Genomic DNA, 26,637 nt, shown 5'->3' with positions numbered 1-26,637 from the left:
TTCTGCATTCCCTGTCTCACTGAAAGAGTAGGGCAGGGGCAACACTGAAGCACACACTGTACTCTGACAAGCTTACTAATTTGGGAATCTTACGGAGCTGCTGCAAGCTACAGGAAGTTAGAGGAAGTAAAAAGAGCTCTCTGGCTATTTTAATTTGTGCAAGGTAAGATCCAAGACAAGAGCAGCAATGGAAAAGTTACTCAGAGCAGTATTTGCCTCTTCCATCCCTAAGCAGTCCAGATTCTGCTCAAATGGAAGAGAAGGTTCCTTCTTAAAGCAGAAGTTGCCAACAGCTTAGCTCATCCTGGTAAGTTTTTTGCATGATCATTTATGATTACATTTATTAAATATTCCCACAAGTAGGCTTATAATTGTTGGTTCTTACAGGTGCATATACAACCCCCCACACTTTATAACAGTAAGTTACATTTTAATCCACTCATACATGTCAGTTTTAACTGGTTTTCTTAGGGTGCCTTGGAACACATTTCCTGGCTGTAGAAAGTCTCAGGGCTTTGCACATTAGTTCAACTGGGCTATACAGTTCACACCTTGTTGACCTATCACATAATAAAAAGGTACTTAAATGTCCATGTCTCAGAAAAAATTACCACACAGAACACCTCTTACTGAGGCACAGCATGCTGAGGAAGATATAAGAAAGCCTTATCTGTTGCTCCATTTCCCTTCCCCTAGGTGAGTGGTATGTGAATTCCAGCATGCCCCACACTGAAATCAGCATATTAATGGCCAGATCACAAGACAGTAATTTCCATTTCAATTCAGCAAAGGGACATTTATTATACAGGAAGCTGCATTTGACAATAATGAGCAGGAGAAAACCCTTTTTCTCTGAGCACACCAAATTTTACATGAGAATATAAGGTCACTGTCCCTTCCTTCATGAGAAGCTTTACTCTGAACTTCTGAGCTGAAAAATTGCTTTGAATCATGCACCATGTGTTTGGATGCAATACCATTTCTGGAGTCTGCAGGTGGGAGCTGAGCTTTCCAAAGTCAAATCCTACCTCTAACCAAACCCTTTAGTACTCATGCAATCCAAAGGGCTTCATAAACATGAGTGAGATGTACCCCTATCCATGTAAAGCAAGCTCTGCTGTACTAAGGTGAAATAAGAGGAGTTAAGTAGCTCATCCATAGTAAGTTCCACAAACATTTTAAAAATAAATTATGCTCTGTGGTGCCAAGAGCAGCAGTCACTGCCCCCATTCCCACCTTTATACCACTCTCTCCTTGAGCATGAACTTTTGTACTAATACAAAGTAAAGAAAGACATCAGGTCAAAAATAACCACCAAAAGCACAAAGAGATGAGACTTCTTAAAAGCACTCACTTGGACACAATGCTGGCACCAGTTCCAGCACAGCCTGGTTGGGAATCCAGGGCCAAGTTTTGTGCAGTAAATTTTTTTAAGGTTGCCTCTACTTAAGTTGAGCAAACTGGACATTCCCAACGTCAGCTGAATGTGGTGGAAGCTCAGGTTCTCTTATTTGATATAAACTGCTTTACTATACATTGGTACTAGTAACTCTGTTACAGGATAACCAGCAGAAGAGATCCACTGCTCTGGAGTTTTCACAATAAGGAGCCAGGAAGGTATCTACTATCACAATTTTACTTGAATAATTGCCAGAAAATTTTCTCCATACAGCACGTGGCCTATAGCCTTACAGATATTAAATCATTTCAGTCACAGTTTGGATTTTATGACACAGGCTGAGCATTTGGATGTCAAAGCCCTTTTCCAGAAGGCATCATACAGACACCTCAGAATAGTTTAATGCCTGGTCTTGATTTGTTTGCCCCCTCTGTTTGTAAGAGCAACTCAGTCCTTCATAGCTCAGTAGGTCTGCACACAACGACAGCTGGATTTTGTCAGCCCGAGGGTTAGCCAGTGTCAATGGCATCCAACTGGTTATGGTCAGTGTGAGCAGCCTGCAAGAAGCTGTTCAGTGTGCCAGACCTGTTTGTTTGGCATGACAGAACACAGAATTGCAGAAACACAAGATAGACCTTTGAGCAAGGGGAAGGGAAGGATTATAAAAACTGAAAGGGGCTTTCTGCGTTGTCAGAAGGCACACTGGTTCTAGAGGTAGGCTCTTCAAGTCTCTTCCGTAAATGCTTTAAGCTTTATCTTCAAAAGCCAGAGGGATTTAGAGAACTCCTGTTTAGGCCTCTCCCCTTCAAATAAGATACTCACATTACAGCAGTTGAAGGCCAGCTGGAGGAAGTCAGGAGGACAGTCTCCCACCATGTGCTGGAAGGAATCATAATCTAATCCAAAATTCTGTACAAACGACAACAAAGCATAGAGAAATAAATGAGGTCTTCTATCTAGCTCAAAGCATCTTCTTTTAGGAGGTCCCTATGTGAAGTTACCAGGAATAACCATGAACACCTTTCTCAGCAACCACATAACAGAGGAGTTTGAGAAAACTTCATGCACACTCCAGACTGCAGCGTCCCCAGTGGGGATTACTGACACAGGATAGCTGTAAGAGAATGGGCTGACATCAAAGCCCATCCTTCTTCCTGGATTCAAATGCAATCCATCGCACTTGAAATATTGCCCGTGTGGATTTGGAAATACCATATACTATGATGTTTCACCGTAGTGATTTTCATAGTGCAAATTAACAGCCCACTCCAAAACCAGAGGCTTTGCTATGATGGAAATGTATCAGTTAAAATGGCTAACTTTTCAGTGGATGGTAGACTGGTAAATTATCCAGTTCCTTAAGTGCATGTCTATAAAATCTGAAGGTCAGACTAAAAAGAATCTTTCATTTATTGCAGTCTGAGACTTAAGCCATTTTCCATTTTTAGAAATGGAGGGGGATACACAATTTGGAATAACCCCAGAAGGGTTAAAAGCTTCCCCGTAGAAGGGAAGAAAAAAAAAGTATCTTCAGTTAGTCAATTATAGCTCAGATCCACTGTGCTCAGCTGAGGTCACACAAAAATAAGGGTTAACTTATTTTAGCTGCTGTTAACACAGCTCCTGCCTCTTTCACAAGGAGGGGCTGCTTAGTGCATACAAAATGCCAAAATGTCTCGTTGTGAACCTGGCAAGAAGTCTACATGAGCTATCACTCCACAAAAGGAAGAGTTTGCATTGCAATGCTCTCGATGTCCTGCCAGTTAGGGGCAGAAAGGATTCCCATGAGGATTGCAGCTGCACAAAGTCTCTGAAAAAGTGTCTTCAATGGAGCTTCCTACAACAACAGCATAAAGAGCAGAAGCTTTTGACATGCTATTTTTAATGTCACACCTATTCATCCTATCTTTGACAGCAGTGGCAGAAGTTCTAAAGGCTGAGCTGTTATCATGGCAGACTCACCACCTCCCACCAATGTTCTAAACACAACCACTTACCTCTGTGCGAGGGAGATAGTCTGGGTCTGCCTGTATTCTTGCTATAATCTCACACAGAATTATGCCATAGGAGAACACATCCGCCTGAGAGAGAAAAAGTTTAATAGACACATGGTTCAGCTATGAATGCTCAGAATTCTTATCTGCCACTGAGTTTCTCCTTACCCCAAATGGCTATCGTGAAACACCACCACAGCCTCAAACACTGAGCAACTGCATTAAAGCTAACATTTTCCATGTGAAGAAACCAAGGCTCACAAAAAGCATTCTTGTTGTACACAAAGCAATGACAAACTTAAAATTCTTTCAAGAGACAAAAACCCCACCAAACTACTCTTAATTCAGCAATGCAAAAATTAAAAAAAAAAAATTTAAAAATCCTTGCACAAAGAATAGTGAAGTTCCATCTGATGTCCTACACATGGGAATAATTAAAAACAGCCAAAACATGACATGCCCATATATCACGGTGGTTGGAAAAACAGGTTTAGAATACACGATTCACAGCCTAGCTGGAACATTAATGCTATTTTTAAGAAAAATTACATTTTCCTCTCCTCAGTTCAGTACCTCTGGAGAAAACTGTCTTCCCAAAGCTTGAGATATCTAGCAGCACTGTGTATCAGGTTTAATTTCCATGACATTTAATAACCACTTATCTGACTACCTCTGGAGCTGCACAGTTCCTCAGATTTCCACCCACCTGAATTTTTCAGGTAACAAAATTTAGGAAAACAAGTCTACAGTGCAGAAGCATGAATCCCTCATCCCTTATCAGGCTTGTTTGTATGCCACCTTTCATGCTGATGAGGTAAGACATCTGCTTCCTCTTTAGTCCTCCCCATGGTAGGGTCAATGAAGAATGTGGCATGATAGATTTGGGTACTTTATTATTAATTTAGGTCAATTAAACTCTTTTAAAAGCTTTGAAATGGTAATTATTACATTCATTAGTTAGGTAGTTACTGCTTTCCTGCAAGTTAAAAGTACCACCAATTAAACAGTATTAACTACTAGATATAGAGAGGTACAGGATGTAGGCTTTATCACATAAAAGCTGCAGTGGCTGAGCTGAAGTAATGGAGACAAAATCCTGTGTAAAGAAGAGACTGGTTGAAAACACCGCTTCTAAAACCCAGTGTGAGCTGATCCTCCTCTGAAAGAAACATTCCCCAATGACACAAACAGGAAAACTTAGAAATACCTTTGGAGGACATTTTGTCTTATCACCTTGAGACATGCTGGTTTATTTTTTATATTTATGCACACACACATACATACATAAATACAGAAACAGATATATACACACACTTGTGCATGTTTACATACAGACCTTTTACTTCTACCCAGGTTTCACTACTGTACAATCAGGGAAGCAACTTTGCTACACTTCTCAGACTTGGCTAAATAAAATTCAGGTCAACAAAACATTACTATATTTCAGTATGTGGGGTGTTTCAGAATGGAAATAGCATAACAACAATCATAAAGCCAATTCTAGTTCCATATAAGATTAAACACCATGAATTACAAATATTAGCTATTTCATTCTCACTCTCCCTTAGTCTGTTTCTGTTACTGAGCACAGACACATCACAAGTGAAAATAACAATAGTTTTAACATGATGGAAATTCTAAATCTTGCATACTGCTACAGAAGAAAAACATTTGACAACTAACTGCATTTATATCATGTACCTACCTTTTCATTGTAGGGCTCATCTCTGAGAACTTCTGGTGCCATCCAGAAGGGTGAACCCACAACTGGTAACTTCTCACTATACAGATGTGGGATAGATAGGGATAAGGGGTGGTGGGAGAGAAGGAAGAAGCATTAATTAAACGCTCAAGCATTGCTACTAACTTTCATAATCAATTACTCATATTTTATTTCCAGTTTAAAGTGTACAGCGACTTTAAAAGAATGTTTTATGTTAAGGTCACAGCTGTTCAATAGCTTTTACTGCCTAACTCTTGGCAGAGTTGGCTCCTTCATCTATACATAAAAAGGTTTGTGGACATCAGTTTAGGGCTAGATGCCAAGTTCTCCATTCATCCAGCAAGACATGCAGTTATCCATCCCTAGATGTATATGCAGTTCTGAATGAAGTCAAACTTATTTTAAAAATAAAGATTTTAAAACTGGATTTTAAAAAATTAAAAATCAAGATGGACAGATGAATCCTTTAGTATGGAAAAATTAAAAGTACTCAGAATAGACCCAATTTGAAAAACTTGCAGTTTCCATAAAGCTGAATACTGGGGCCTTGAGAAAGGCTCCAGCCTGTCACCCAGCTGATCTTGAGGGAATACCTATTTAAAAAAGAAAAGGCCTCTGAAAGTCTCAAAGTAGCATGGCTTGTTACCAGCAAACTGGAAAGGACAAAGCTGCTTTTGAAAATGGAGGTAAAACTAGATCAAAACAAAATAGTGGCTAATAGTGCCAATGTAGCAATTCTATTATGTTGTTGGCTTTGGTCTCAAGCTACCTTAACTGCAATCTCAGTTTTCAGGGCATCTCAAAGCTGGGTATTAAGGACACCTTAAGGCACCTCTAGTGTCTTGCTGATTTTGTGATGGGTTCATCTGAATACAGCTGAGGCCTTCAGCACCTCACAGGTGCATCACAGCAGCTACCAGACAGACATTGGCTCTACCTATCAGGAGTATGTAAATTAAGACGTTCACTTTGCTAAGCTTTTAGATCCACTATTTCACCAATATTAATGCAAACCTTCAGATCTCTCAATATATGGTTTTAGGGTATGTGCAGTTTAAAAACTGCGCAGAGCTGAGATCAACTTTTATTGTTTTCTTTGCAGTCAGAAGTGCTGGAAGGCTTTTATTTATTTTATGCAGAAGCAGACACTGGAGAAAATCTGACAGCACATTTCACAGTCAGAATACTCTGCAATACACAAGTCAATATACAGAGAGAACAATGAAATCCTTGTCCCTGATCTCTCGAATGGAGGGATGACAAAAAGACTATTTTCAATTGTGACAATAGCTTGTGACAGTCTCCTGTGCATTCCTCAAATGAGTTAAGATTACAATTTCATCCTAGGGAAAAGAAAATTATAAGCTACTGTTAGGCAGTAATTTAATAATTAATTTTATTTTACTCTGTTATAGTCCTGGATCATAAAAACTAACCCAGAGGTTAAATAAGAATAATGCTGGAATTACAATGAATATTGTTTCTGAAAGTGCAAAGAAGCTAAAGTTGCTTGAAATCAACAAATGACATTTCTTACAAAATCATCCCAACCCAGAATGCTGGACAGTATTTTCAATTATTGTGTTTTCTTTGTGGTTTGGGCTTTTTTAAACCCAAAACTCCCAAGTACCACCTTAAAAGATCTACCAAAAAGCTTGAGCAAATCCTGTAGTGCTTGGAAGATTTGAGAAGAATTAATATCACCACTAAATATCAAAATGGACAGTAATCAAGGCTGGAACATTTTGGCTATCCAGCCTGCAGTTCCAGACTGAAGACTGAGGGTACTTTTTGAAAATTCTGTACCAGAGTGCAATAACAATCTCAGGGATCTGGCTCACTAGAGCTTCCGACCTGCACTTGCACTACAATTCTCACTTCATTTAGATTAGCTCACATACCTGTGATCAGGAATTTTCTCTGCTAAACCAAAGTCTCCAACTATTGCTGAGTATCCATTCTCATCATGTTTGATTAAACAGTTCTGGAAAAAAAAAAAACAAACCAAAAACCAAACAGAAGAGTTGTTATCTGGGCATGAAACCTCTGTAACATTCCAGATTAAAAATAGATAAAGCAAGATTACAAATATAGTTTGGAAGTTATTCATCTATGAGAAGCTCTTGTCTGAGAGCAACGACCCTTTTCCCCCTGCACAATCACATGTCTATCAAACTTAAGATGCTGCAAACAGCCTTCCACTTAGCTAATAATCCACTTAAAAACTTGCTGAGAAGGCAGGCAGGCAGCCACAGGCAGCACATACTCCGCTAGGTTTTAACAGGAATTAAAATGATTTAGCTCCCTTATGCTCAAATATGCAATACATGCTGTTCACTATGACACCTTACATTTTCTCTTTACAATTTGCCTGTACCAGACCAGAATACAAGATCAGAGCAGACTCTAAATGCCTATGTTTTGTTGCATTAACTACTGAAAAGGAACTCACTGCTTTGCAATAAACTTCCATCAGAAAATTTAAGATGTGACCAAGTTATATGTGCTTTTAGAGTCTCAAAATTCTTTATTTTACAGTATATTCTAAGACATGATTTAAGAGAAAAGTAATAGGGAAATGCTGTCAGTCTTTTCCTTTCAGATGTGCCCTCCAGTGTCAGGATGGATGGCAACTTAAGGACACACACAGATAATTGTGCTCTAACAGCATCACATCCCACACAGGGTATTATCAATTTCTTTTTGTTTTTTATTTACAACTCTGAGAAATGTACTCTGACCATTCTAGTACCACATCTTTGCCCATTTCACCAAATGAATAGATAGCTGATACCCTGCATTTTGTTCTGTTCTGCAATAGAAGGAACAAGACAGAGAATTCATTCCTTTCCCACGTGCTGTTCTGTATCCTCCTGCGGGCAGTACAACAGCAGTGAGCAGCAAACCCACTGCCCTCTCCTGCCGAGTGGTACCCTGCATTAATTAGCTAAACAGCAGGAAACACTTTCTGCCTTTATTGTGCCTGGATACACAAAAGCCCCTCGCTGACCCCAGAGCATTAGATAGTCTGCATAATGCATCTACCAAGAAAAGTGAGTCCCTTGTCTAAAAGATCAAGTTCAGGTCATCACTGTTTACATTATTCAGAGACGATTGTGGCTTAGGCCATGAAGTGAGTTTTCTTCCTGCCAATTAAAAGGTTAAGCGAGCCACTCCTGTGGTCATGTAAAGAAAGTGGATGCCAGCCTCTTGAAACACATGCCAGGCTCCTGAGATGCAAAGCTTTTTTTTAGCATGACTCAAGTATAATAACTACAGTTAGTTTGGGGATTCATAAACATGTACCAAGTTAAATCAACTGTGCTTGCCTAAAGAGCAGCAAAGCTTCTCAGTTGTAGGCTTTGTTATCTTTTATCAAAGAGTGCATTCATTCAGCTTGCCTCTCTTTAAACATTTGGTCACAGTAAGTGGACTTAAAACTGAGAAGGATAAAACTACTGAAAAATCTTACTCAAATGATTCAGACAAGTGGAATTTCATTGTGTACCATACAGAAACAAGTCCATGAGGACACCAAAGATTTTGCAGTGTTCAAGAAGGCCGATACTATTTTATGCAGAAAAAAAATCAGGTTATTTTTCTGCCCTAGATTTCTCAGTGACTAAAGATGATTGTTAATTCAACATTTTTTAAAAAAACCTCTATAATTTGTAATCACTAGTTTTGAAATGTAGGTTTCCTTCTTGCATTATACCTTTGATTATTTACATTTAATTCATTTTGAGAAGCAAGATGGCAGTACTTAATTTTACCGTCTGGGTTTTATGGATCATTGTCATTCTCCAATAACCCCTGATCTCCAAAATTTCAAGGAAACATTTACATCCCGACTAAGAACTATTTTCAATGTAACTAAAAATCTGCCTACTGATCTTAAGATCCACAATAATTTACAAGCCTGCTTTGTTACCAAAGGAACATTACCAAAGCTTCATTTAAGGAAGCTTAAATGAAATATCATTCTGACAGCAAATATTCCTTCAGGTTCTTACCAGGATCTAATCTCATCCCGTTAGACAGCAATACATCAACTGAAGCTGAACAATCCTACCCCTCACCAAGCCCCAGGCAGTCTCAGCTTTCAGGTGCAGCACTGAACTATTATACAAATAGGTTATTCCTAGATAAATCATACATTAACTCAATGCTGGCTGACAGCTCTGAGCCCCTTCCCCAGTGAGCAGGATTTGCCTGCAGCAGAGCCAGGCTCCCTTTCAGTGCAAGCGTTTGGAGAGCCCCAACAGCACAGACACCCCACTGCTGTGGGGTCCACAGATCCCACAGGAGAGGCCATTCCACCAGGAGAAGGCACCAGGGGAAAGCCTTGGGGAACATCCCTGCTGTAGAGTACTGATAGGAACTGCTCTGCTGTGGTGGGCTGTTCTCTCTCATTAGTGCATGCTTGTCTTTTGTTTGCACATGAAGAAGTGCTGAGTATGAATTTAAATTCATTAGGATACGTATTCCAATACAAGAGTGACTTTTTTATTCACACTTAAATCAGCCACAAGCAGGTGACATGTACCATACAATAAAATTCCAGTGTCACTACAAATGCTCACTGTAGTGAAACTAAACTGATTTAATTCATCTGGGGCAAATTTTTACATAGCTAAGCACTGACTTCCTGGAACCCAGAAAGAATAAAAGCCCATTCCTAGCAAAATCAGTAGTAAACCCTTTCTACATACACCAGCATGGTCAGATGTCACTTCTCCGGTCTGTACTGCTCATTCAGGGCAAGACTGTGCAGATGGTAAAGCTGCATCCTGTGCTGAGATTCTCCAAGCAGTCAAGGTGAGCCCTCAGCACCACCATACTCCTTTTCTTCACACTTCCCACCCTAGTAATGCCAAACCCACAGCACAGATAATGGAGTTACCAGATTTAAGATGCAATTCATAAATAGGTGACATAACACAGCCCACCGTGGTTCATGTGCACTCAATGAAAGACAAAGAATTCACATTCTGCTAACAAGATAAATCAAGATCAAAGAGGGACAAAGCTTCAGTAGAGACAAAAAGATTAAAAATAGCTTTTGAATTTAATCTAGAGGTGGTATCTTAGCAGGAAAAGTACAATAGTAGAAACCGCACTGTTTCTTCTAACAAAGTGATACTTCTAAGTTTCTGTAAAAAAATAGTATATCAGTGTGGCATGAAGAAGTTCCATTAATGGATTTTAGCTCAGAGTTCAAACCCCTCACTAATGCAAAGAGCCTCTCAACAACTGCCTAAGAAATGAAATGCCAAGCAGCTTCACAACATGAGCTTTGAGAAAGGACTTTTGACTTATTATTGCACTATTTGTATGAGCTGCAAGGCAATAAAACTTGGTGACCTTTTCAGGCTTTCTTTCTGGACCTCTGCAGAGAGGGATGTCTTTCCTTTGGCAGCTCACACAGTCAAAGAGGGCAGTATTTGACTTCAGTGGAGTTTTTGAGGGGTTTTTTTCCTCCCAAAATAGGGACCTCATCAGTCCTTCCTGAGGCAGTCTCTTAACAGAAGCAAGGAGCTCTGTACATGAGTCTGAAAGAGTTAACAGAGCTGTTTATGCAGACAGATGTGAAAGAACATAAAGCCCCCTTTGTGTGTTACAGGAGCTTAACATCTGCTTTGCACAGCATAATCCTACTAAGACGAATGCAATATTCTACTCCCCCTTTCACATAAACAAAAATGAATATAGACTCAAGAGTTGCAGAGTTAAAAATAAGTTGCTTAGATGAAGAAACATCGTAGTTTTATTTTATGATATTACATACAAGCTAAACTCCTCAGAGATTTTACTGCACTCCAGAAAATGACACTGCAGTGTCATTTGCAACCTTCTGATGACTGTTACCAATTTAAAATACTTAAAGGCCAATTGAGATGTATCCGCTGTTTAAAAAGTGCTATCCTCTAGGAGAAACCCCACTGAGAATTAATGTGTAACAGGAAGTTTACAGTACTGGATACACTTTTGAAACTATTATGCTTAAGGGAGAAGTTCCATTTGCTTCCCAAAGTATCAGTAGAAGTTTAGTATTGAAACTATCATTAAAAATTGCTATCTGTAACAGCTAATTTTTCAGCGCAAAATATCCAGACAAAAGTTTATTCCAGCACAAAAGGAACCTTGCAACCGCAGCACCAACTCTGAGACTCATCAGACAAAGGTGCTGTTCTCGGCCGCAGAGTTTATTTTGTTTTAAGGAAGCGAACAGAATACAAGGTAGGAAGGCAGGGCATGTCACTTTCAAGCCCAAAGGCAGGGAATTTATGTTAAATCAGATAATCCACAGTAATTGCTTACACACATGACTCTGTCCCATAGTAACTGAGACTGCTCCTCTCTCAGTGAGAGAAGGCTGAGCCATTACACACTGTGAAGTGAAAGCAGATGTTGGCAGGAATACACACACATACACATGTGTTTATTTATATATATATATGTGCCCAGAGATTACAATTTCTCCATAGATTTCATCATCAATGGAGCTCACAATGTTCCCAAAACTGCTCACAACCTACTATTGATTATAAAACCTGATTTTCAATTATACATAATTCTGCAAAATTAAAGGCATTTGTTTGGAGGTTTGGCTGTTTGTTTTTAATCAAGAATTTTGGTGGTGGATTTTTAGGGAGGACGTGTAAATGGTCAAAATATCAGTCTATGGTATCATAGAGAATTTGGCATGTTCTCAACTTAAAATGTAGTGAGACCTCCGTATAAGATGCTTCTGTTGCCATCTCTGCAAAAGAGTAGACTGGAAGAGACTAGAACAGTATCAATGCTGTGTGAGGAATTTGAGAGCACCACTAAGTTGACAAGACAGAACAACAAGCCCAAGCCAGGGACTGGCAGGGACCAAGACTAGGGAATGAGCCAAGCAAGGCCGGCTGTCAGAACCCATCATTTCCACGTAAATCTTTTCATGACAAGTCAAAAGTGCAGACGCCACATTTCTTGGCCTATAAAAAGTCCAAGTCACTCTGCCCACACCCCTACTCTGTGCAGGCTGCAAATGGCCAGTCTGACCACTCGTACCTTCTGACAGATTCAAGCCAGGCTGTTGCTATCAGCTAGGGCAGCTCAGCCTGATCAGCTACAGCAGCCCAAGCCCAGAGCCCAGGCACTGAGCTGCTCATGACATGGGGAAGCAGCGGCTGTCGGGGCAGCACATCCCTTCTAACCAGCGCTGCCTGTCTTTTGACAGAAGGCCATTGGGAAGGGCACCAGTGGGAGATGAGGGCTGACATGCCCCTGGGCTGTCACATCGACTATAATGACCTACATCTACTCTTCTCTACCGTTCTTCCCTCTGGCCTCCTGCAGTATCAATGCTGTTCTGTTCCTCTCCACATGGTGCAATTAGGAAGCGAGATCACCCTGCTATACACTAATGGCCCAACCCACTTATTTTCCAATCTTAGATTGGCAGGGGACAGGAACTTTTCTTTCTTTTAATTGTTAGGCATCAAATACATTGACACATATAATGCTAAGAGCAAGACAACTCTACTGCCATAACTGACACAGTAAAATTTATGTATGACACCATCCACTTGAGGAAGCTGCAGGAATTAGAGGTTTACCAGAAACAGAAAGGCAGAAGTATGAATCTAAATTCATTAAAATTAGTAAAATTCATATTAAAGGGACAGTTCGCAGTGAGCTGTCATCTCAAGTGTAACATGTAAACCATGGAGATATTCCTGCACACAAAGTCTCAGTTTCATTCTGTTCACACTTCAGTCAAGGCCAGCAAGCTTCATAGAAAAAATATTCCATTCTCCCACCTTGCAAACTCAGTCTGTTCTGACTTTTGCAGATGTCCAGACCCTTGTCTTTGGCTTTACTTGAATAATCAAGACATCCCATTAACTAGTGAAGTTTACTGAAGAAAGAAGGACAATATAGAATAGTATTGAATTTGCCCTTGTTCAGTCCAAGTTCTCTCCCAAGGCAAGAGTCCATCACATCTTCCTTCAGCTTGCTCACACACTATTTACTAGTAAGAATGAAGACAACTCATCCATCACCAGTACAAACCCGGTAAAAGCCAACACATATTCTCATGCAGTAGCCAAAAGCTGTAGTGTGAGAACTGAAAATTTTGGTGACAGGTTTTTCCTATGGTTATTTTCATTGTTTTTCTTTGGAACAAAGTTACTTTTTAAAAATTTAGCCAGCCAGCAGTGCAAACGTTTGCCAAAAGGGGAGCAGCTTGCCCAACAGATTTAAAGTTTATTTTATCAATACCGTAATACACGAATAAAATTCATGAATTTTTTAAGGTGAGTGCATTTTTTAAGGTGAGCACTTAAGGCCAGGTGTTTCATCTACTTCCTTTCCAAACAAAACAAGCAAAGTGCATACGTCACATAAAAAATAATTAAACCTAAAAAACAGGAAAAAAACCCCACAAAACAACCCAAAAATCCCCAAGAAATTGAAAAATACAGACTCTAGCTGTTATCAGTTTAATTCTGTATTATTCTTAAAGCTGACAGCTTTCGATGTGACCCACACAGATACTCTAACTTCAGTGCTAAGAACCACCCAAATATAGCATAACTGCTAGTGAATTCTTAGGGTTTGATTTGTTGTTCATTTGTTTTTGAATAACCTTAACTACTTCCTGTGGCCTCTGATGAGTTTGCTCTTCCCGGGACATCCCGCACCCCTCCCAGCGGGTGCAGCTTTCCAAACAATTGGCATTCAACAATAGATAACATTGAAGCACTGGCAGGGCAGCTCCAGAGAATGACATACAGTTATGTAAAGCTGGGAACAAAGGCATTCACAGGGAGCCCAGGAACTGGATTTTCATATGACTGACCATCACAAAACGTGTTACAATAAATGCTGCAGGCACTCAGTTCTCCTTAGTTACTTCGGTTCCTTGCAGTAACTCCACTTTAAATGCACTAAAAAACATCCTGAACTGAAAAAGAAAGGGGAACACCAAGCTGTCTTTTCAGATATTTTTATGGATCTCTTACCTGCACACACCAAGGTGACTGAAATGGAGCTTTCTGAGTGTATCATGTCAAAAGGACATGACTCCAAGTCAGGGCATTTTTCATAAATTTGATATTCTTCCTTACAGAATTCAGTGCCTTTCACTTGAAAGAACAGCCAAGAAAGTATTTTATGACTTCACCAAAATACTTCTTTCATCTACCAGCTGAACTCTTTCTTTTTCACCTTGACTAAATGAAGACTCAACATCTGTTTAACACTGCACCAAGGAAGCTTTAAAAAAACCCCTAAAACTGTAGTAGCCTCATTGGTAAACACACTCTCTTGTAGCTTTATTTCTAAAAACTGTTTCTAATCCTAAAAAATAATTCCTTTTAGACTAAATTAACATTCTTCTGGATGCTTCTGATTGAAGTGACACGATGAAGCCTTCTCAAGAAGAGTTTTGAGAGACTTTCATGTTGCAGGCCCCCAGTGAGCTTAAACCAGCTCATTAGCACCAGACAACAGGACAGACAGGACAGCAAAGCCCTCAGCACAGGCTGCAGTGATAGCCTGTGGTAAGAGCCAGTGCGAACACTGGGACAATCTGCTCACACAGCTTAGTGCTCCCTATGTCAATATTTCTAGCTGAGCTTGAATTATCCAGCTACTTCAGCCAACTAAATTCATGCAACATGTCACCAAAGCAACTAGAAAAAAATAAATCTATGTCCAATGAAAACTCTGCCACTTTTATATTATTCTGGAAAAAAAGAATCAAAATTTGAAAATTTTAGGCGAGCTATATTGATCTTACTGATTTTAAAAATGAAAGAAACATAAACCAGGATTGTGCATAGCACTTAAGGCAGAATTAGTAATGAAAGGTCACTCTTCCTACAGAAGATTTGTGAAATACACAGGGAAATAAAAACAACAAGGAGATTTGAAAGTGTGTTTGTAATAATCCCCTCAATTTGGGTTCTTTATATGATTAACCTGTTTCAATTGTTAGATTGTTGGGCTTAATTATCCAGGGATTTAAATACTTTACTGAACCAGAATTCAGAACTAGAAAAACTCTGCAGCTGCTTTATGAGAAATCCTAATCTGAACTCATTTAAGGGATGAACTTCCTTCATGATAACAATCTCTCCAATTTCCATACAAATTATGAACATGTTTTGAGGAGAGTTTTCATTCTACAGACAGCATTTCAATTTGTTACTCAAAATGTCTTAGATCACACCTTATATAATAGCAATTCTCTGCATGGAATGGAGGAAGGGAGAAAACCCAACAATCAGTAACAGTACCTTCATTAGGAAGTTCCTTTAATTTTACAAACAGTACCTTGGATGTAAGGTCTCGGTGGAAAATGCCTTTATAGTGAAGATAACTGATTCCCATAGCAATGTCATATGCCAGTTTCACCCTCACTGTCCAGGGCAGATGCTGGTTGCCATCTAGTAGCTGTTCCAGGTTACCACAATTGATGTACTGAAAAGACAAAGTGACATTTTTAATTAATTATTTAACTTAATATTTTGTCAGGAATGTAAAATTCATCACTACAACAAGTGACTTCAGCTCAGTTACACATTGAAACCTTTTTTTCACATGGGCTTGGCAGACACAAAGTTTGCAGATCAAGAGAAGCTGAAAATGTCTCCCTTTACCACTTGTACCAACACCCTTATGTTAAAGATGCAACAGCCACCACTGTATTAACTCTATGGTATTTAAATAGACCTTTCAGAAACCCCTGCAATAGCCTATCACTCTCTCACTTCAGCTTGAGGGAAATTAGGGCAAAAAACAATGCAGAGCTGACTTTCATATAGAATTAATCAACAAAGGCAGAGCTAAGTATCCAAGTGTAGGTCATGGAGCCTGATCAAATTCCCAGTTTCCTTAAACTGAGACGGCATCAAAGAAAAATATTACAATGTGCTGCTCTAAGTTCTATTTTTTCACTGCTGTATCTACAAGTTCTAATTAGCAATATGATTCCCACTGTGTTCAGTACTACATCCACCCCACCAAATGGTAGCCCTCACAAAAAGGAAAGCACAATAAGTAAAAGATAAATGCTGCAAGAGACAGTGAAACAAAGCAGCACCTAAATGATACTAAGTAATATAGCCCAGGTTAAGACAAGGCAACTCCAGTGCTTGAATAATCACTATAGCAGCACAGTTTATGCTTTATGTGTAGACTCTTTACACCACACCAGCAGCTACCTAGTGTTTAAGCTGCTTCTTGCTACTCTCCCAGCCCCAGTCCCCCACCAGGGACCAGGCAAAGAGAGGAGCTTGCTCCAGAAGGAACACCTGGCAGCAATGCAGCGACTTCTGTCAAGGAAACCCAACTGCACCAACTTCACTTTTGTGCCACACAGGTCTCCAGCTCCCTCTCAAACAACTTTCTTGTGTCATTCACTTGGACAAAACATGTGGCACCATTCTCATGTTAAAAAAAAAAAAGAAAACCTAAACTGCAGCTCTTGTTGTTTCAGAAACTTGGAACCTGCTTGTATTTTGTTGCTCTTCCTTGTGTCTTGGAGCCTGGGACACCAGGCAAACACGAGCCATACACCCTGCAGTGTGGATGGATGTAGCTGATCTCCTGAGGCTGTGCTACAGCAAGGAAAGAACACACATAAGTTGGACTCTGCTGGTAAGTCTGGGGGTCACACAGGTCACCTCCTGCACAGCCTGCAAGAAACACCTTCTTCCTTACAGCTCGGGTCCACCCACTGCTGATCTCACCAGTGAATTTTGAAAACCCTTTCAGCAGATACACAGGTTCCACAGGTAACTATTTGAGCAGGCAAAATTGTCGGGGCAGAGGAGGCACAAAGCGATTTTACCTGGCACAGAGCCCATCGGGAGGGGGCGCCACGAAGCAGCCAGGGGCTCCTGCGCGCATCCCTCGGGAACGGGGCTCATCCCAGCCCGTGCACAGCAGCGCATTTCACCGGCAGCCCGGGGCATGACCCCCTTCTCTCCAGAACAACCTGCTCCTTGTGTTGGAGTTCATGTGCCAGGAGAGCAGAGCAGCTCTGCAACAGGTCACTCTGAGGCTGTGCAATCTCCATCCTTGGAGACTTTCAAGACCAAATAGAGCTGTAGCCAACCTGGTTCAATGTTGGAAACAATGCTGCTTTGAGCTTTTCCAGCTTTGATCTTTCTCATTTCTTTTATCTGAACCCCTAGGGGAACTAGATGACCTTATAGAGCACACAAAAAAAAAAAAAAAAAATAAATAAAACCCGTGCTCAATAAAATTAGGGTTTTTTTTTTAAAGATAAGTTGCTATCATGCTTAAGTTAAAAACAGCGACTAAGATTTCTACAGTAGCGTGATAGATTCCCAGCCTCATTGAAACAGTGCTAACAGCACTTCTCATCCAGTCATGTTCAAATCAGAACAATACTGACCAACCTGGAACAGAAAGCACCAAAGCACCTGGCTGAAAAACTCAATTATAAAATGACACTTAGCAATTATCCCAAACCATTTCACCTTTCTGACAGGCCAGTAACAGACCATCCATAAAGCACCACCATACTTGAATTCATTGGAAAGACAATGCAAGGGGGGAGGGAATCACTGACCTAGCTTCCATTTTCTGTTCTCTGAACTGCGCCATTCCATTACACAAATTGCTCCAGAAATGCTAATAAACAAGCAGCCCCTAGGAGTATTGACACACACAATGAAATGGGACAATAGCTGGCTACTATATCGAGCATGCTCTTGCTTTCCTTTTCAATACAGCAGCCTACTGATTTGATCCATTGATGCCATATAAGCTAAGTGCATCCAATACATACATTCCTGCAGCACTCTTCCAGTCAAACAGGCTTGCAGGGTCATTCACCCATCTTAACTGCAAGGACTAGATTCTAGCATGGGCTGGGTGACAGCTGACACACACATTGCACACAGCATCCACGAGCTACAAAAGTAGCAGTCAAACCTGTTTCCAGCAGATCTACAAAAACCCACCAGGCCTCCTTGCCACCCAGCAAGTGCACAGCCCTCATTTATCAGAGATGTAGTTGTGCCTTTGGCTCAAATTTCTACACACATGAAGCACATGAGGCTAACCATCAAGTGAACAACCAAACTAAGATTTTCCTAGACATCTTTAGTTGATCTCAGGTTTTAGCTGGCCAGCAGGTAATATTTGCATGCAGAGATCTGAATTGTTCCTAAGGCAAGCACTGCACAGTGCTCCCTCAGTGTCATGTAAGTAATCCAATTCTTCCAGTCATTCAGGCTGATAATGCAAACAGCCAGCCTGATGGCCTATTTTTTTCAGAGGACTTCAACAATGCCTTTTCAGGACAGACACAAAACTATGTACATTACTTCCTAATTGCCAGTGCAACTGAAAGAGAAAAATACTTGTTCTCAATCTCTTACTGGCACAAATCAGCTCTGTGTGGTAAGAATATCCTGAAGCATAGAAAATCCACCTCTCCCAAAGAGAACACTGGATTTTATTCTGTCCCTGACACAGTACTGGTACAGTAAGGCTACAGCACACACATTATCTCAAAACATTATTCTACAACAACAACAACAACAGCAGCCATCACATAAGTGTACAAGCAATTGGAACAGAGATCTGACCGGGCTATGACAATGAAAGCAAAGGGCACTACATTTCTTAGAGACATCACAGCTAAATGGAGCAGTGTTCAGACCTTTTCAAACCCTGTATCATCAGGTTGCAGTGAAACAGCTACCCATTATTCCTCATGCTACTTTTCTGTCATGTAACTGGACACCAACAGCCAGCTTATCTGGTTGCCAGTCTGAAAGCAACAGCTATAGGTGGTTTATTTTTGCATTTACTACAACTTAACACAGCAAGCTGAACACTGGTTTAAAACACTTTGGCATCTTAGTCCACAAAAATATTCTTTCTTTAAAAAATCTGAGGTAAGAGCTCATACCTTTGTTGTGAAAACAAAACTTCAGCTAAACTGCATTTCTGTTACCTCTCCCAAATGTTATGGAGAAAGAGGGTAGTAGCTCCTTTGAAGGACAAGTTACTCAGAAGCTCAGCCAAGCACAGATGATTTCTGGATCAAAGAAGCTTGAAGAAGTTTCTGATGTTATTGTTTACTGCTATGAAATCCAGAAGCAGCAGTGTATAACTTATCCCCATGCAAGTCATGCTACTTTAACCTAAAATCAGCATAATAGGACTGCTGCCTCATAACACAATTGCAGTCACATTATCAGACTCCAGCATATGAAATGAAGAAATTCAGCATATAATGGTACTTAAGCACAGCATTACATGCTTCATTTCAAGAGACTAATAACAAACTTCAGCTGTCAGATTTTAGCTTCAAAAATCAAAACAGCAGTTTAAACACTAGTATGAGAACTAATAGCTCTTAAAGAAAAGGCACATCAGATTCACACAATTCTAACAGTTATTTCTCAAAAACAAAGACTCCAAATATTGCCAAGTCTGAGTGAGAAGACTGATGGGAATTGCAAAGAGTTTCCAATGCTATTTTGAAAACCAATGCTGTTTCAGTGTGTAGGTCTGATATAAATAAGCCAACAGATACTAACAGGAAAGCCAAAAGAAAAAATTTGGCCTGCTATTTAGATGTCTTTAAATGTCACTGCCTGTCATTTGAAAAGCAACAAATAACCACAAGACGCCCCTGTACTGTTGGCCAAATGTTGCGAAAGACAAGGCTTTAAGTGGTTAAGAAAAGTAGATGTGGAGAGTGCATTTAAGGTGACAAACCAAATGAGGCAAGTAAAGAGTAAGAGATCCAGGGACCCAGAACACTACAAGACAAACATTGAGATAGCAACCAATGAATATACTGCAAAAATGCATTGAAGAAAGGGGTAGAGATACAGGAAAAAAGAGAAACTAGAATTGGGGCAGTAGCACCTTCTGCATGGGGAAAGAAGAGAGACATCAGAGCAAAACCCAGAATAAGCAGTTATACTCTGAAGGGAGACCTGGAAAGCAAAGTACTGCATGAAAGAGTGTCAAAGCAGACAGAGCTTGCATATTTGTGTCATTTCTAATGCTGGAAGTAAGAAGGCAACTCTCATGCCTAATAAAAGGAAGTTGAGAGCTTTTCACTAAGCTTTCTACAGAAGTTTAAATCCAGTTTTAGACCACCTGTCTCAAGGAAGACACAACCACATCTTCAGTTCTCGTATGTTTAATAGTCATCTGTCACACTCTGCAGTCTCCAAGTCACTACTCTGAAGGCTTCTGGCTTCTGCACAAGCCAGTGTACCCTTCTGTCACAACTGGCATAACTAGCTACAGTGGAAGGACTGGAAGTTTCATCCTTTCCCCAAACTGTTTTCATTACCTTCAGCTGTGCAGAACTGGAAAAGAAAGACAAGATCACTATGTTCAAAATTACAATATGAGATACTACAAGTTGATACAGCGAGATTGACAATGAGATTAAATTGACATTTTTTAAATTTGAAGTTGGTTCCTAGACCTCCAGTTGTTAAAAATCCCACAATTTAAAAATATACAAAACCACCTGACCCAAGTACCTCTGACCCAAGTAACCTTCCATTTCCACTGATTGTTTTACACAAAATAAATTAATCATTGAAACAGAACAAGTTGGATGTTGAATTTGTGAGTATACTTTTGGTCAGCAGGTCAACTAATGTTGCCACGGAGAAACGAATAAATACTGAAGGAGAACACAGGGGAAGCAAACATTTCAGAACAAAGATCGAACTTTTTAATGAGGGACCACAAGGGCACAAGTGGCTTGGAAAAACAGCTTGATTGAAAGAACAGAAGCAAAACCAAAAGTCTTCATCTGAAGACTCCATTACTGCTCCTCAGTTCCTGAAAACTGAAGGAAAAGAATCTGTAACCTAAAATCAATTTCTCATCTGCTTTTCTACCAATACAAGCAATCCTGTTCTTTAATAAAAAATTATGTATTTTCTTTAAAGGTGTTAATGATTACAGGATTAAAATAAATTTAAGTGCCAGCTATTCACAGAGGAAAGGGTTAGCTTTGTCAACTGCCATATCTGGGTCACTCTTCAGAACTCGGAACCAAAAGCCAAGAAATGCAACAGATCTACCTCTGTTTCTTCTTCTGTGTCAGTTGTGGCATTGATTAATTCATTGGCTCCTCCTTCTGAAAAGGCATGTACAGACATGGCTTCTTTTATAAGGGCAAACAAGAATTAACATGCACTAACTCAGGAAGGAGCTGTAATGAAAACCATTTGTTGCATTCCAAACATTCAAGCGTTGGCATGGAAAAGAATTCAGCAAGATTTGTCTTCCTTTAATTCTCTAATTCCAACAGCTCTTATGGTCAGTATGCTGAATTTAGCCCTTTTCTGTCATTCCATTCAATCAAAATGTAATGCTCATTTGGCTACTTGCTGCTACCAACAGATTCTTGTTGGTAAGTCTTCAGCTGAGGCACATAGCAACAATGCACTGCTGCAACCCATATGGACGAGGGCAGTTTTATGGACGCTCACTCATACTCAGGTCTGAAATACTGCAGGAAATAAGCTTATTTTGGTGGAACCGGAAAACACTCCCAATATATCTATACAAACTGACCTTGATAACCATTTTTCCTGTAATTATATTAGCAGAAAAAAAACCCAGAAGGCAAAGAAGGCCTAACAAAAAACCCTGCATTTATAATCTGAAGTCACAACCATTTGGATTCTAAGTGGAGCCCAGTCTCAGTGCAGATAAGAATCTGGAATATGGCATAAATTAGCTCACAGGCATAGAAGAGAAAGTACCTTGTTGCTGACACAGGCAAGAGAAACAGCATCTCTACAATAACACTTCTGTTAAGAGCAGAAGGCTCTATCCATACTGACAGCATTTCAAACATACTGGACTCAGTTCTGCTGAGAAGCTCCAATTCCTAACAAGGAGCTTCTCATTTAAATAAGGTCTTTCTCACCTTCCCCACATAAATAACAGCAGCAGCAGCCCACAGATTATATGCCTGCAAGATGGCAGAAAAATAACCCTTTTGCTTCACTTTTGAAGTCTGTGAAACAGCTACAATGATGTACTGAGAGCAAAACTTACAGCACATGAACACCTCTCATAGAACAAACTTTAAATTCTGCACAAAGAATACTCTTTGAGCTGTTTCAGAGTACTTTTCCAAACCTCAACACTCCCACGTCCACTAAAGACATCCACTTACATTTGAGGGTGCTCAAACACTTTATTGGCAATTATAGAAGGCACCGAGATCCTCTATTAATATTGATGTGCAAAAGCAAACATTAAAGGAGTTTCTGAACGTTTTGGAAGGCTGATAAGTAAAGTAAAATGAGGAAGTGAAACTACAGAACACTTGTTAATTCAAGAGTACATTTCCTGGGATCCAGACTGAAAAGGGGGAAAATAAGAGAAAGCACTACATACAAACTAAATTTACAGAAAATACACGTGAAAAAAATTACAAGGCAAAAATCTAAATGGCCAGCATCACAGTACCTAACTGGACTGCCTCTCTTCACATATAGATGTAACAGGAAAATCTAGTGCTCAAGACAGTGTTCAGTTCTCCTCCTCTCTCTCCCCCCATACCGTGACAGCTGAGAAGTTTACATCTCACTTTTTTCAACCTAGCCACCAACAAAAGAATTCAGAGGTTGAAATTCAAAAATCTTTTTCTTTTTCAGTTGAGGCAATGGCAAGTGGTCCAGTTGGCTAACAGTGAGTGCCAAAATAGAGATATTAAAATCCCCTCCCCAACAAAACCCACACAACCCACACAGAGAGCACCCACCCACATGTGTGTGCCTCACACATGGGCAGAAGGGAGACAAGGAATGAGACAATGGAACTTGCTGTTTGTATCTGTCTCTTATCTTTCTTCTACCCTTGAGACATTCTAGAAAGGAAGAAGAGGTTAGCACCAGCAAGACATTTAGCAAGCCTTCCTCAGAACACAACATATTTAGATGCTCCTATCTCAAATAAAATAATGAATAAAAGTTGCTTGTGCACTATTCAGGCTCTGAAGTGATACAAGTCAGTCCTCCTCCTGTGAGAGAGGAGGGGGAAATTATTAAAGCCAAGGTATAGCCTGCAGAGTCAAGATTTAATTTTTAAAAATAGAGGAGAGGAATAGAGAAAAGCTCAGAAGTTCTCCCTGAAACAACTGGTTGCTCATCACTTCTCATCTAGCACCTGCAGGCATAATATAGACTGTGCACCTCAAGTTAGACTTTTCGTTTTGAAGTCTTGGCTTCTGCCTTTATATGAGGACTTCTTTCGTGTCTCTGATTATAGCTCTTTTTACATCTGAACTTTATTTTTGTGAGAACCCACCCTTCTTGCCTAACCACATAGGACAGATGCATCTAAGCAGCTTCCCACTGCCTGCAGCACAATGCAGGGCTCACACAGCTTTCACCACTTATCTGCTTTTGCTAAAAGCACAGACCAAGCTCTAGAGAGCTGTCCCCATGTGTTTAACCTATTTGGTCATCAACCAGCCCACAGCAGGTTTTTCCTTTAACTGGCCTGCCAGCTTCCCTCCTCAGAGAGTGCCTGTAAATGCCAGCTTGTGTCCTCCAGAAGCCAATGTTTTTGCCAGCTTTTTGCTTCCTGTAACTGAACTTTTTACTGCAACTTTTTGAGAACCAATTCCACCTTTGTCTTCAGAATAAGTGACATGACCAGGTAAAGCAACATGAATTTCCTTCCAAAATGAAGGCCCCTGCATTCTGTGTGGCCAGGAGGTAGAACCTTCTCAAAGAGATTTTTACAAATTCTCTGTTAAGTATTTTTCTGGAAACCCAGATCTTTGATCACTGCAATCAGACAAAATTGTTAGCTTTAATTCATTAAAAAAAAAAAAAAAGAAAAAAAAGAAAAAAAAAAAAGCAAGCATTAGATGTAGGGGGAAAAAATTTGAAATATCACCTAATTTAAATTAGGTCCTTTACATGCTTTCCAAAATCCTCACTTTTGATATTTAAGCACTCAAAACAGCAAAGCTACAAATCAAGAGAGACTTAGCTGAAACTCCTGTGGAGACCTGTATCATTTTTGCTGGAGAAAGAACCAAAGGGTCAAGCACACCACATATGCCACAACATGAAGCTGGAAGAGTATGAACTGGAGGTGGAATTTCAGTCAGAACATTAAATTTCCTGCCTCGTGTCATTGAAAGCCGGGCCCCCTTGTGTGATTTTAAATGGATTTTTTTGGTATGTGCAGCACATCAAGCTGTGTTTGGGACTGAAGACTTTTTTCTTTTTAAAAAATTCACAAAAATATCAGGTTTCCAAGGAAGTCATATAAAAGTAAAGAATATGTACTTTGTCTAAACTTCTCTGAAATAACTTCACTGTGTTAGACACATTGCTTTTTTTTTGTTGTAAAACAATACATGAAGCCTTAAAATTACAACATAAGGCTTAAATGGTGTGACATTTTCTAAAAACCACGACCATTCCCCTCCCTTTTCTGCAAGGTTTTTTAAACTCTACTTACTTTGAAAAGTCCAATACTTATTACATGTACCATGTTTAGATTTGATTTTGCATCCACTGGCGCATACAGATGTCAGGTTAAAACCTATTGTTACTCAGCCTGACTCAGCTCTTACACACAAGGCACACATAGGTACCCAGTCTGCAACTCCTCAGCTGGTTGAACAAGCTCAGTGCAAGTGTCCACAGAATCATTTCAACAAAAAAGAGACATAGCTGATCAAACAGATGAGGGTGCTCACATTCTTTTGACCTTCACTCAGCTTTTTCAAAATTGTTAACCTATATTGAACTGTCACTGAAAACTGAATTTTAACTTTTATTGCTTTCTCGTGCGCTCTTTCAAAAAACATAGTTAGGGCAGACCCCCCCACCCCACTAAGCCAGTCCAGCTGGTTTGTCTAGCACTCTCCAGTTAATCAGGGCATGGCTGCTTCTAGAGGCACCTGTGCTTCTTGACTCAAACAAGGGACCAGGAATGGGTCTCTTCAGTTCTGCAAACTGGTATGTGTCTTTCATATGGGGATGTCTCAGGTTGAAGAGAGACATGCTGTTGTGCTCTGAAGAGAATAAAACCAGAGGAAAAAGGACACTGCACTGAAGACGAAAAAGTACAATGTCTTGCATAGCACTGAGAAAGAATGAGGTAGAGCTGGCTGTCAAGGCACAAACTACATTTGCTGAGAGCACATTCAGCCACTTTTTATAAATTGAACTGAGAACCTAAGTGAACTGTTCTAGCAAAACTGAAACTGACAGTCCATATGCTGTGAAGAGTGCAAAAAAAAGACCAAATATGGCTCAAGTGTTGACAAGTATTTTTAAAATTCTATTATGAACAATCAAGAGATGAAGGGAAGTGTTGGCACCAAAACAAGCTTATAAAAAGAATTATAACTTCATTTCAAAATGATCAAAGATGTAGTAGAAATCATTTTGCAAGTGACACAGAAACAAGTACGCCCAAAGTCTATACGTAGTACCAAACAAATAACTTGTCAGATAGATACACACATCCATGTACTTAATATTCACATTTATAGAGATACCTTTTTTGTCACAATAATTTAAGCAAAAGCTAAAAATTATACTTTGAAAAAAGAAAACCAAAGCACATCCCAAAGCTTTTCACTTTAAAGAATCAGGATTGTTATAAATTCAGAAATATATTGCTAGAGACTTTGCTATCATCTATTGCTAGATGGTTTTTCATCTTATAAACACATTCATATTGGAATATAAATAGAAGCTTCCTAATTTTTCAGGTGTAAGAAAAGTCCCTATATTCTCTTCAGCAGGTAGCTGCTGCATGCAACAACAAAGGTGATAAAACTTTGAGTTCGTCCTAACTGAGTCCTGGTGTTCATGTGCAATGAAGCAGAAAGCACAGACAATAGGTTTGTCCTTCTGTAAAAGTTTAGTTGGTTGGGTTTTTTAACCCAAAAAGATTAAGTCAATATTCAGATGTCCCAGTAGGCAGGCACACAGTAACAGCTTTATGCATCTTGAAGGTTTACCTTATCTCTATTCACCATTGTTATTATTTTAACAAAGGATGATAGAATTAACAAGATATTTAAAAGCACTAACTTGCAACAATTTTTCTGTGGTGAGATAGGCGATTTTTCTCAAGAGCAGAAATATAAAGGGCCATCAAGATGACCAGAAGGATGGAGCACCTCTCCTGTGAGGAAAGGCTGAGAGAATTGGGATTGTTAAGGCTGGAGGAAAAAAGGCTTCAGGGTGACCTAACTGCAGCCTTCCAGTACCTGATGGGAACATACAGGAAAGATGGAGAAAGACTTTTAAAAGGCCAAGCAGGAATGCTTTTAAACAGAGTAGATTTAGATTTAGATCTTAGGAAGAAATTCTTCACCGTGGGGTTGGTGAGACACTGGCACAGGTTGCTCACAGCAGCTGTGGATGCCCCATCCCTGTTTAAGACCAGGCTGGATGGGGCTTTGAGCAACCTGGTTTATTGGAAGCTGTCTGGGTCCATGGTAGGGGAAT

General features: G+C 39.8%; 1 protein-coding gene across 2 annotated transcripts in view; it reads right to left on the bottom strand.

Annotated features, from left to right (window-relative positions):
* Positions 1-26,637, bottom strand: part of TESK2 (testis associated actin remodelling kinase 2) — a 74,674-nt gene that overhangs the window by 4,236 nt on the left and 43,801 nt on the right. For both annotated transcript variants that reach the window (XM_084211894.1, XM_084211895.1), the window contains 5 exons: positions 15,449-15,595; positions 7,018-7,100; positions 5,099-5,174; positions 3,397-3,480; positions 2,222-2,308 (listed from right to left, as the gene is read on the bottom strand). In XM_084211894.1, coding sequence (XP_084068020.1) covers positions 2,222-2,308; positions 3,397-3,480; positions 5,099-5,174; positions 7,018-7,100; positions 15,449-15,595 — 477 coding nt within the window. The remainder of the gene's footprint in view (positions 1-2,221; positions 2,309-3,396; positions 3,481-5,098; positions 5,175-7,017; positions 7,101-15,448; positions 15,596-26,637) is intronic.

Source organism: Fringilla coelebs (genome assembly GCF_963513975.1).
Source record: "Fringilla coelebs genome assembly, chromosome: 9".
Classification (NCBI taxonomy): Eukaryota; Metazoa; Chordata; class Aves; order Passeriformes; family Fringillidae; genus Fringilla; species Fringilla coelebs.
The sequence above is the reverse complement of the archived record's forward strand: the minus strand, read 5'-3'. Positions and strand labels throughout refer to the sequence as shown.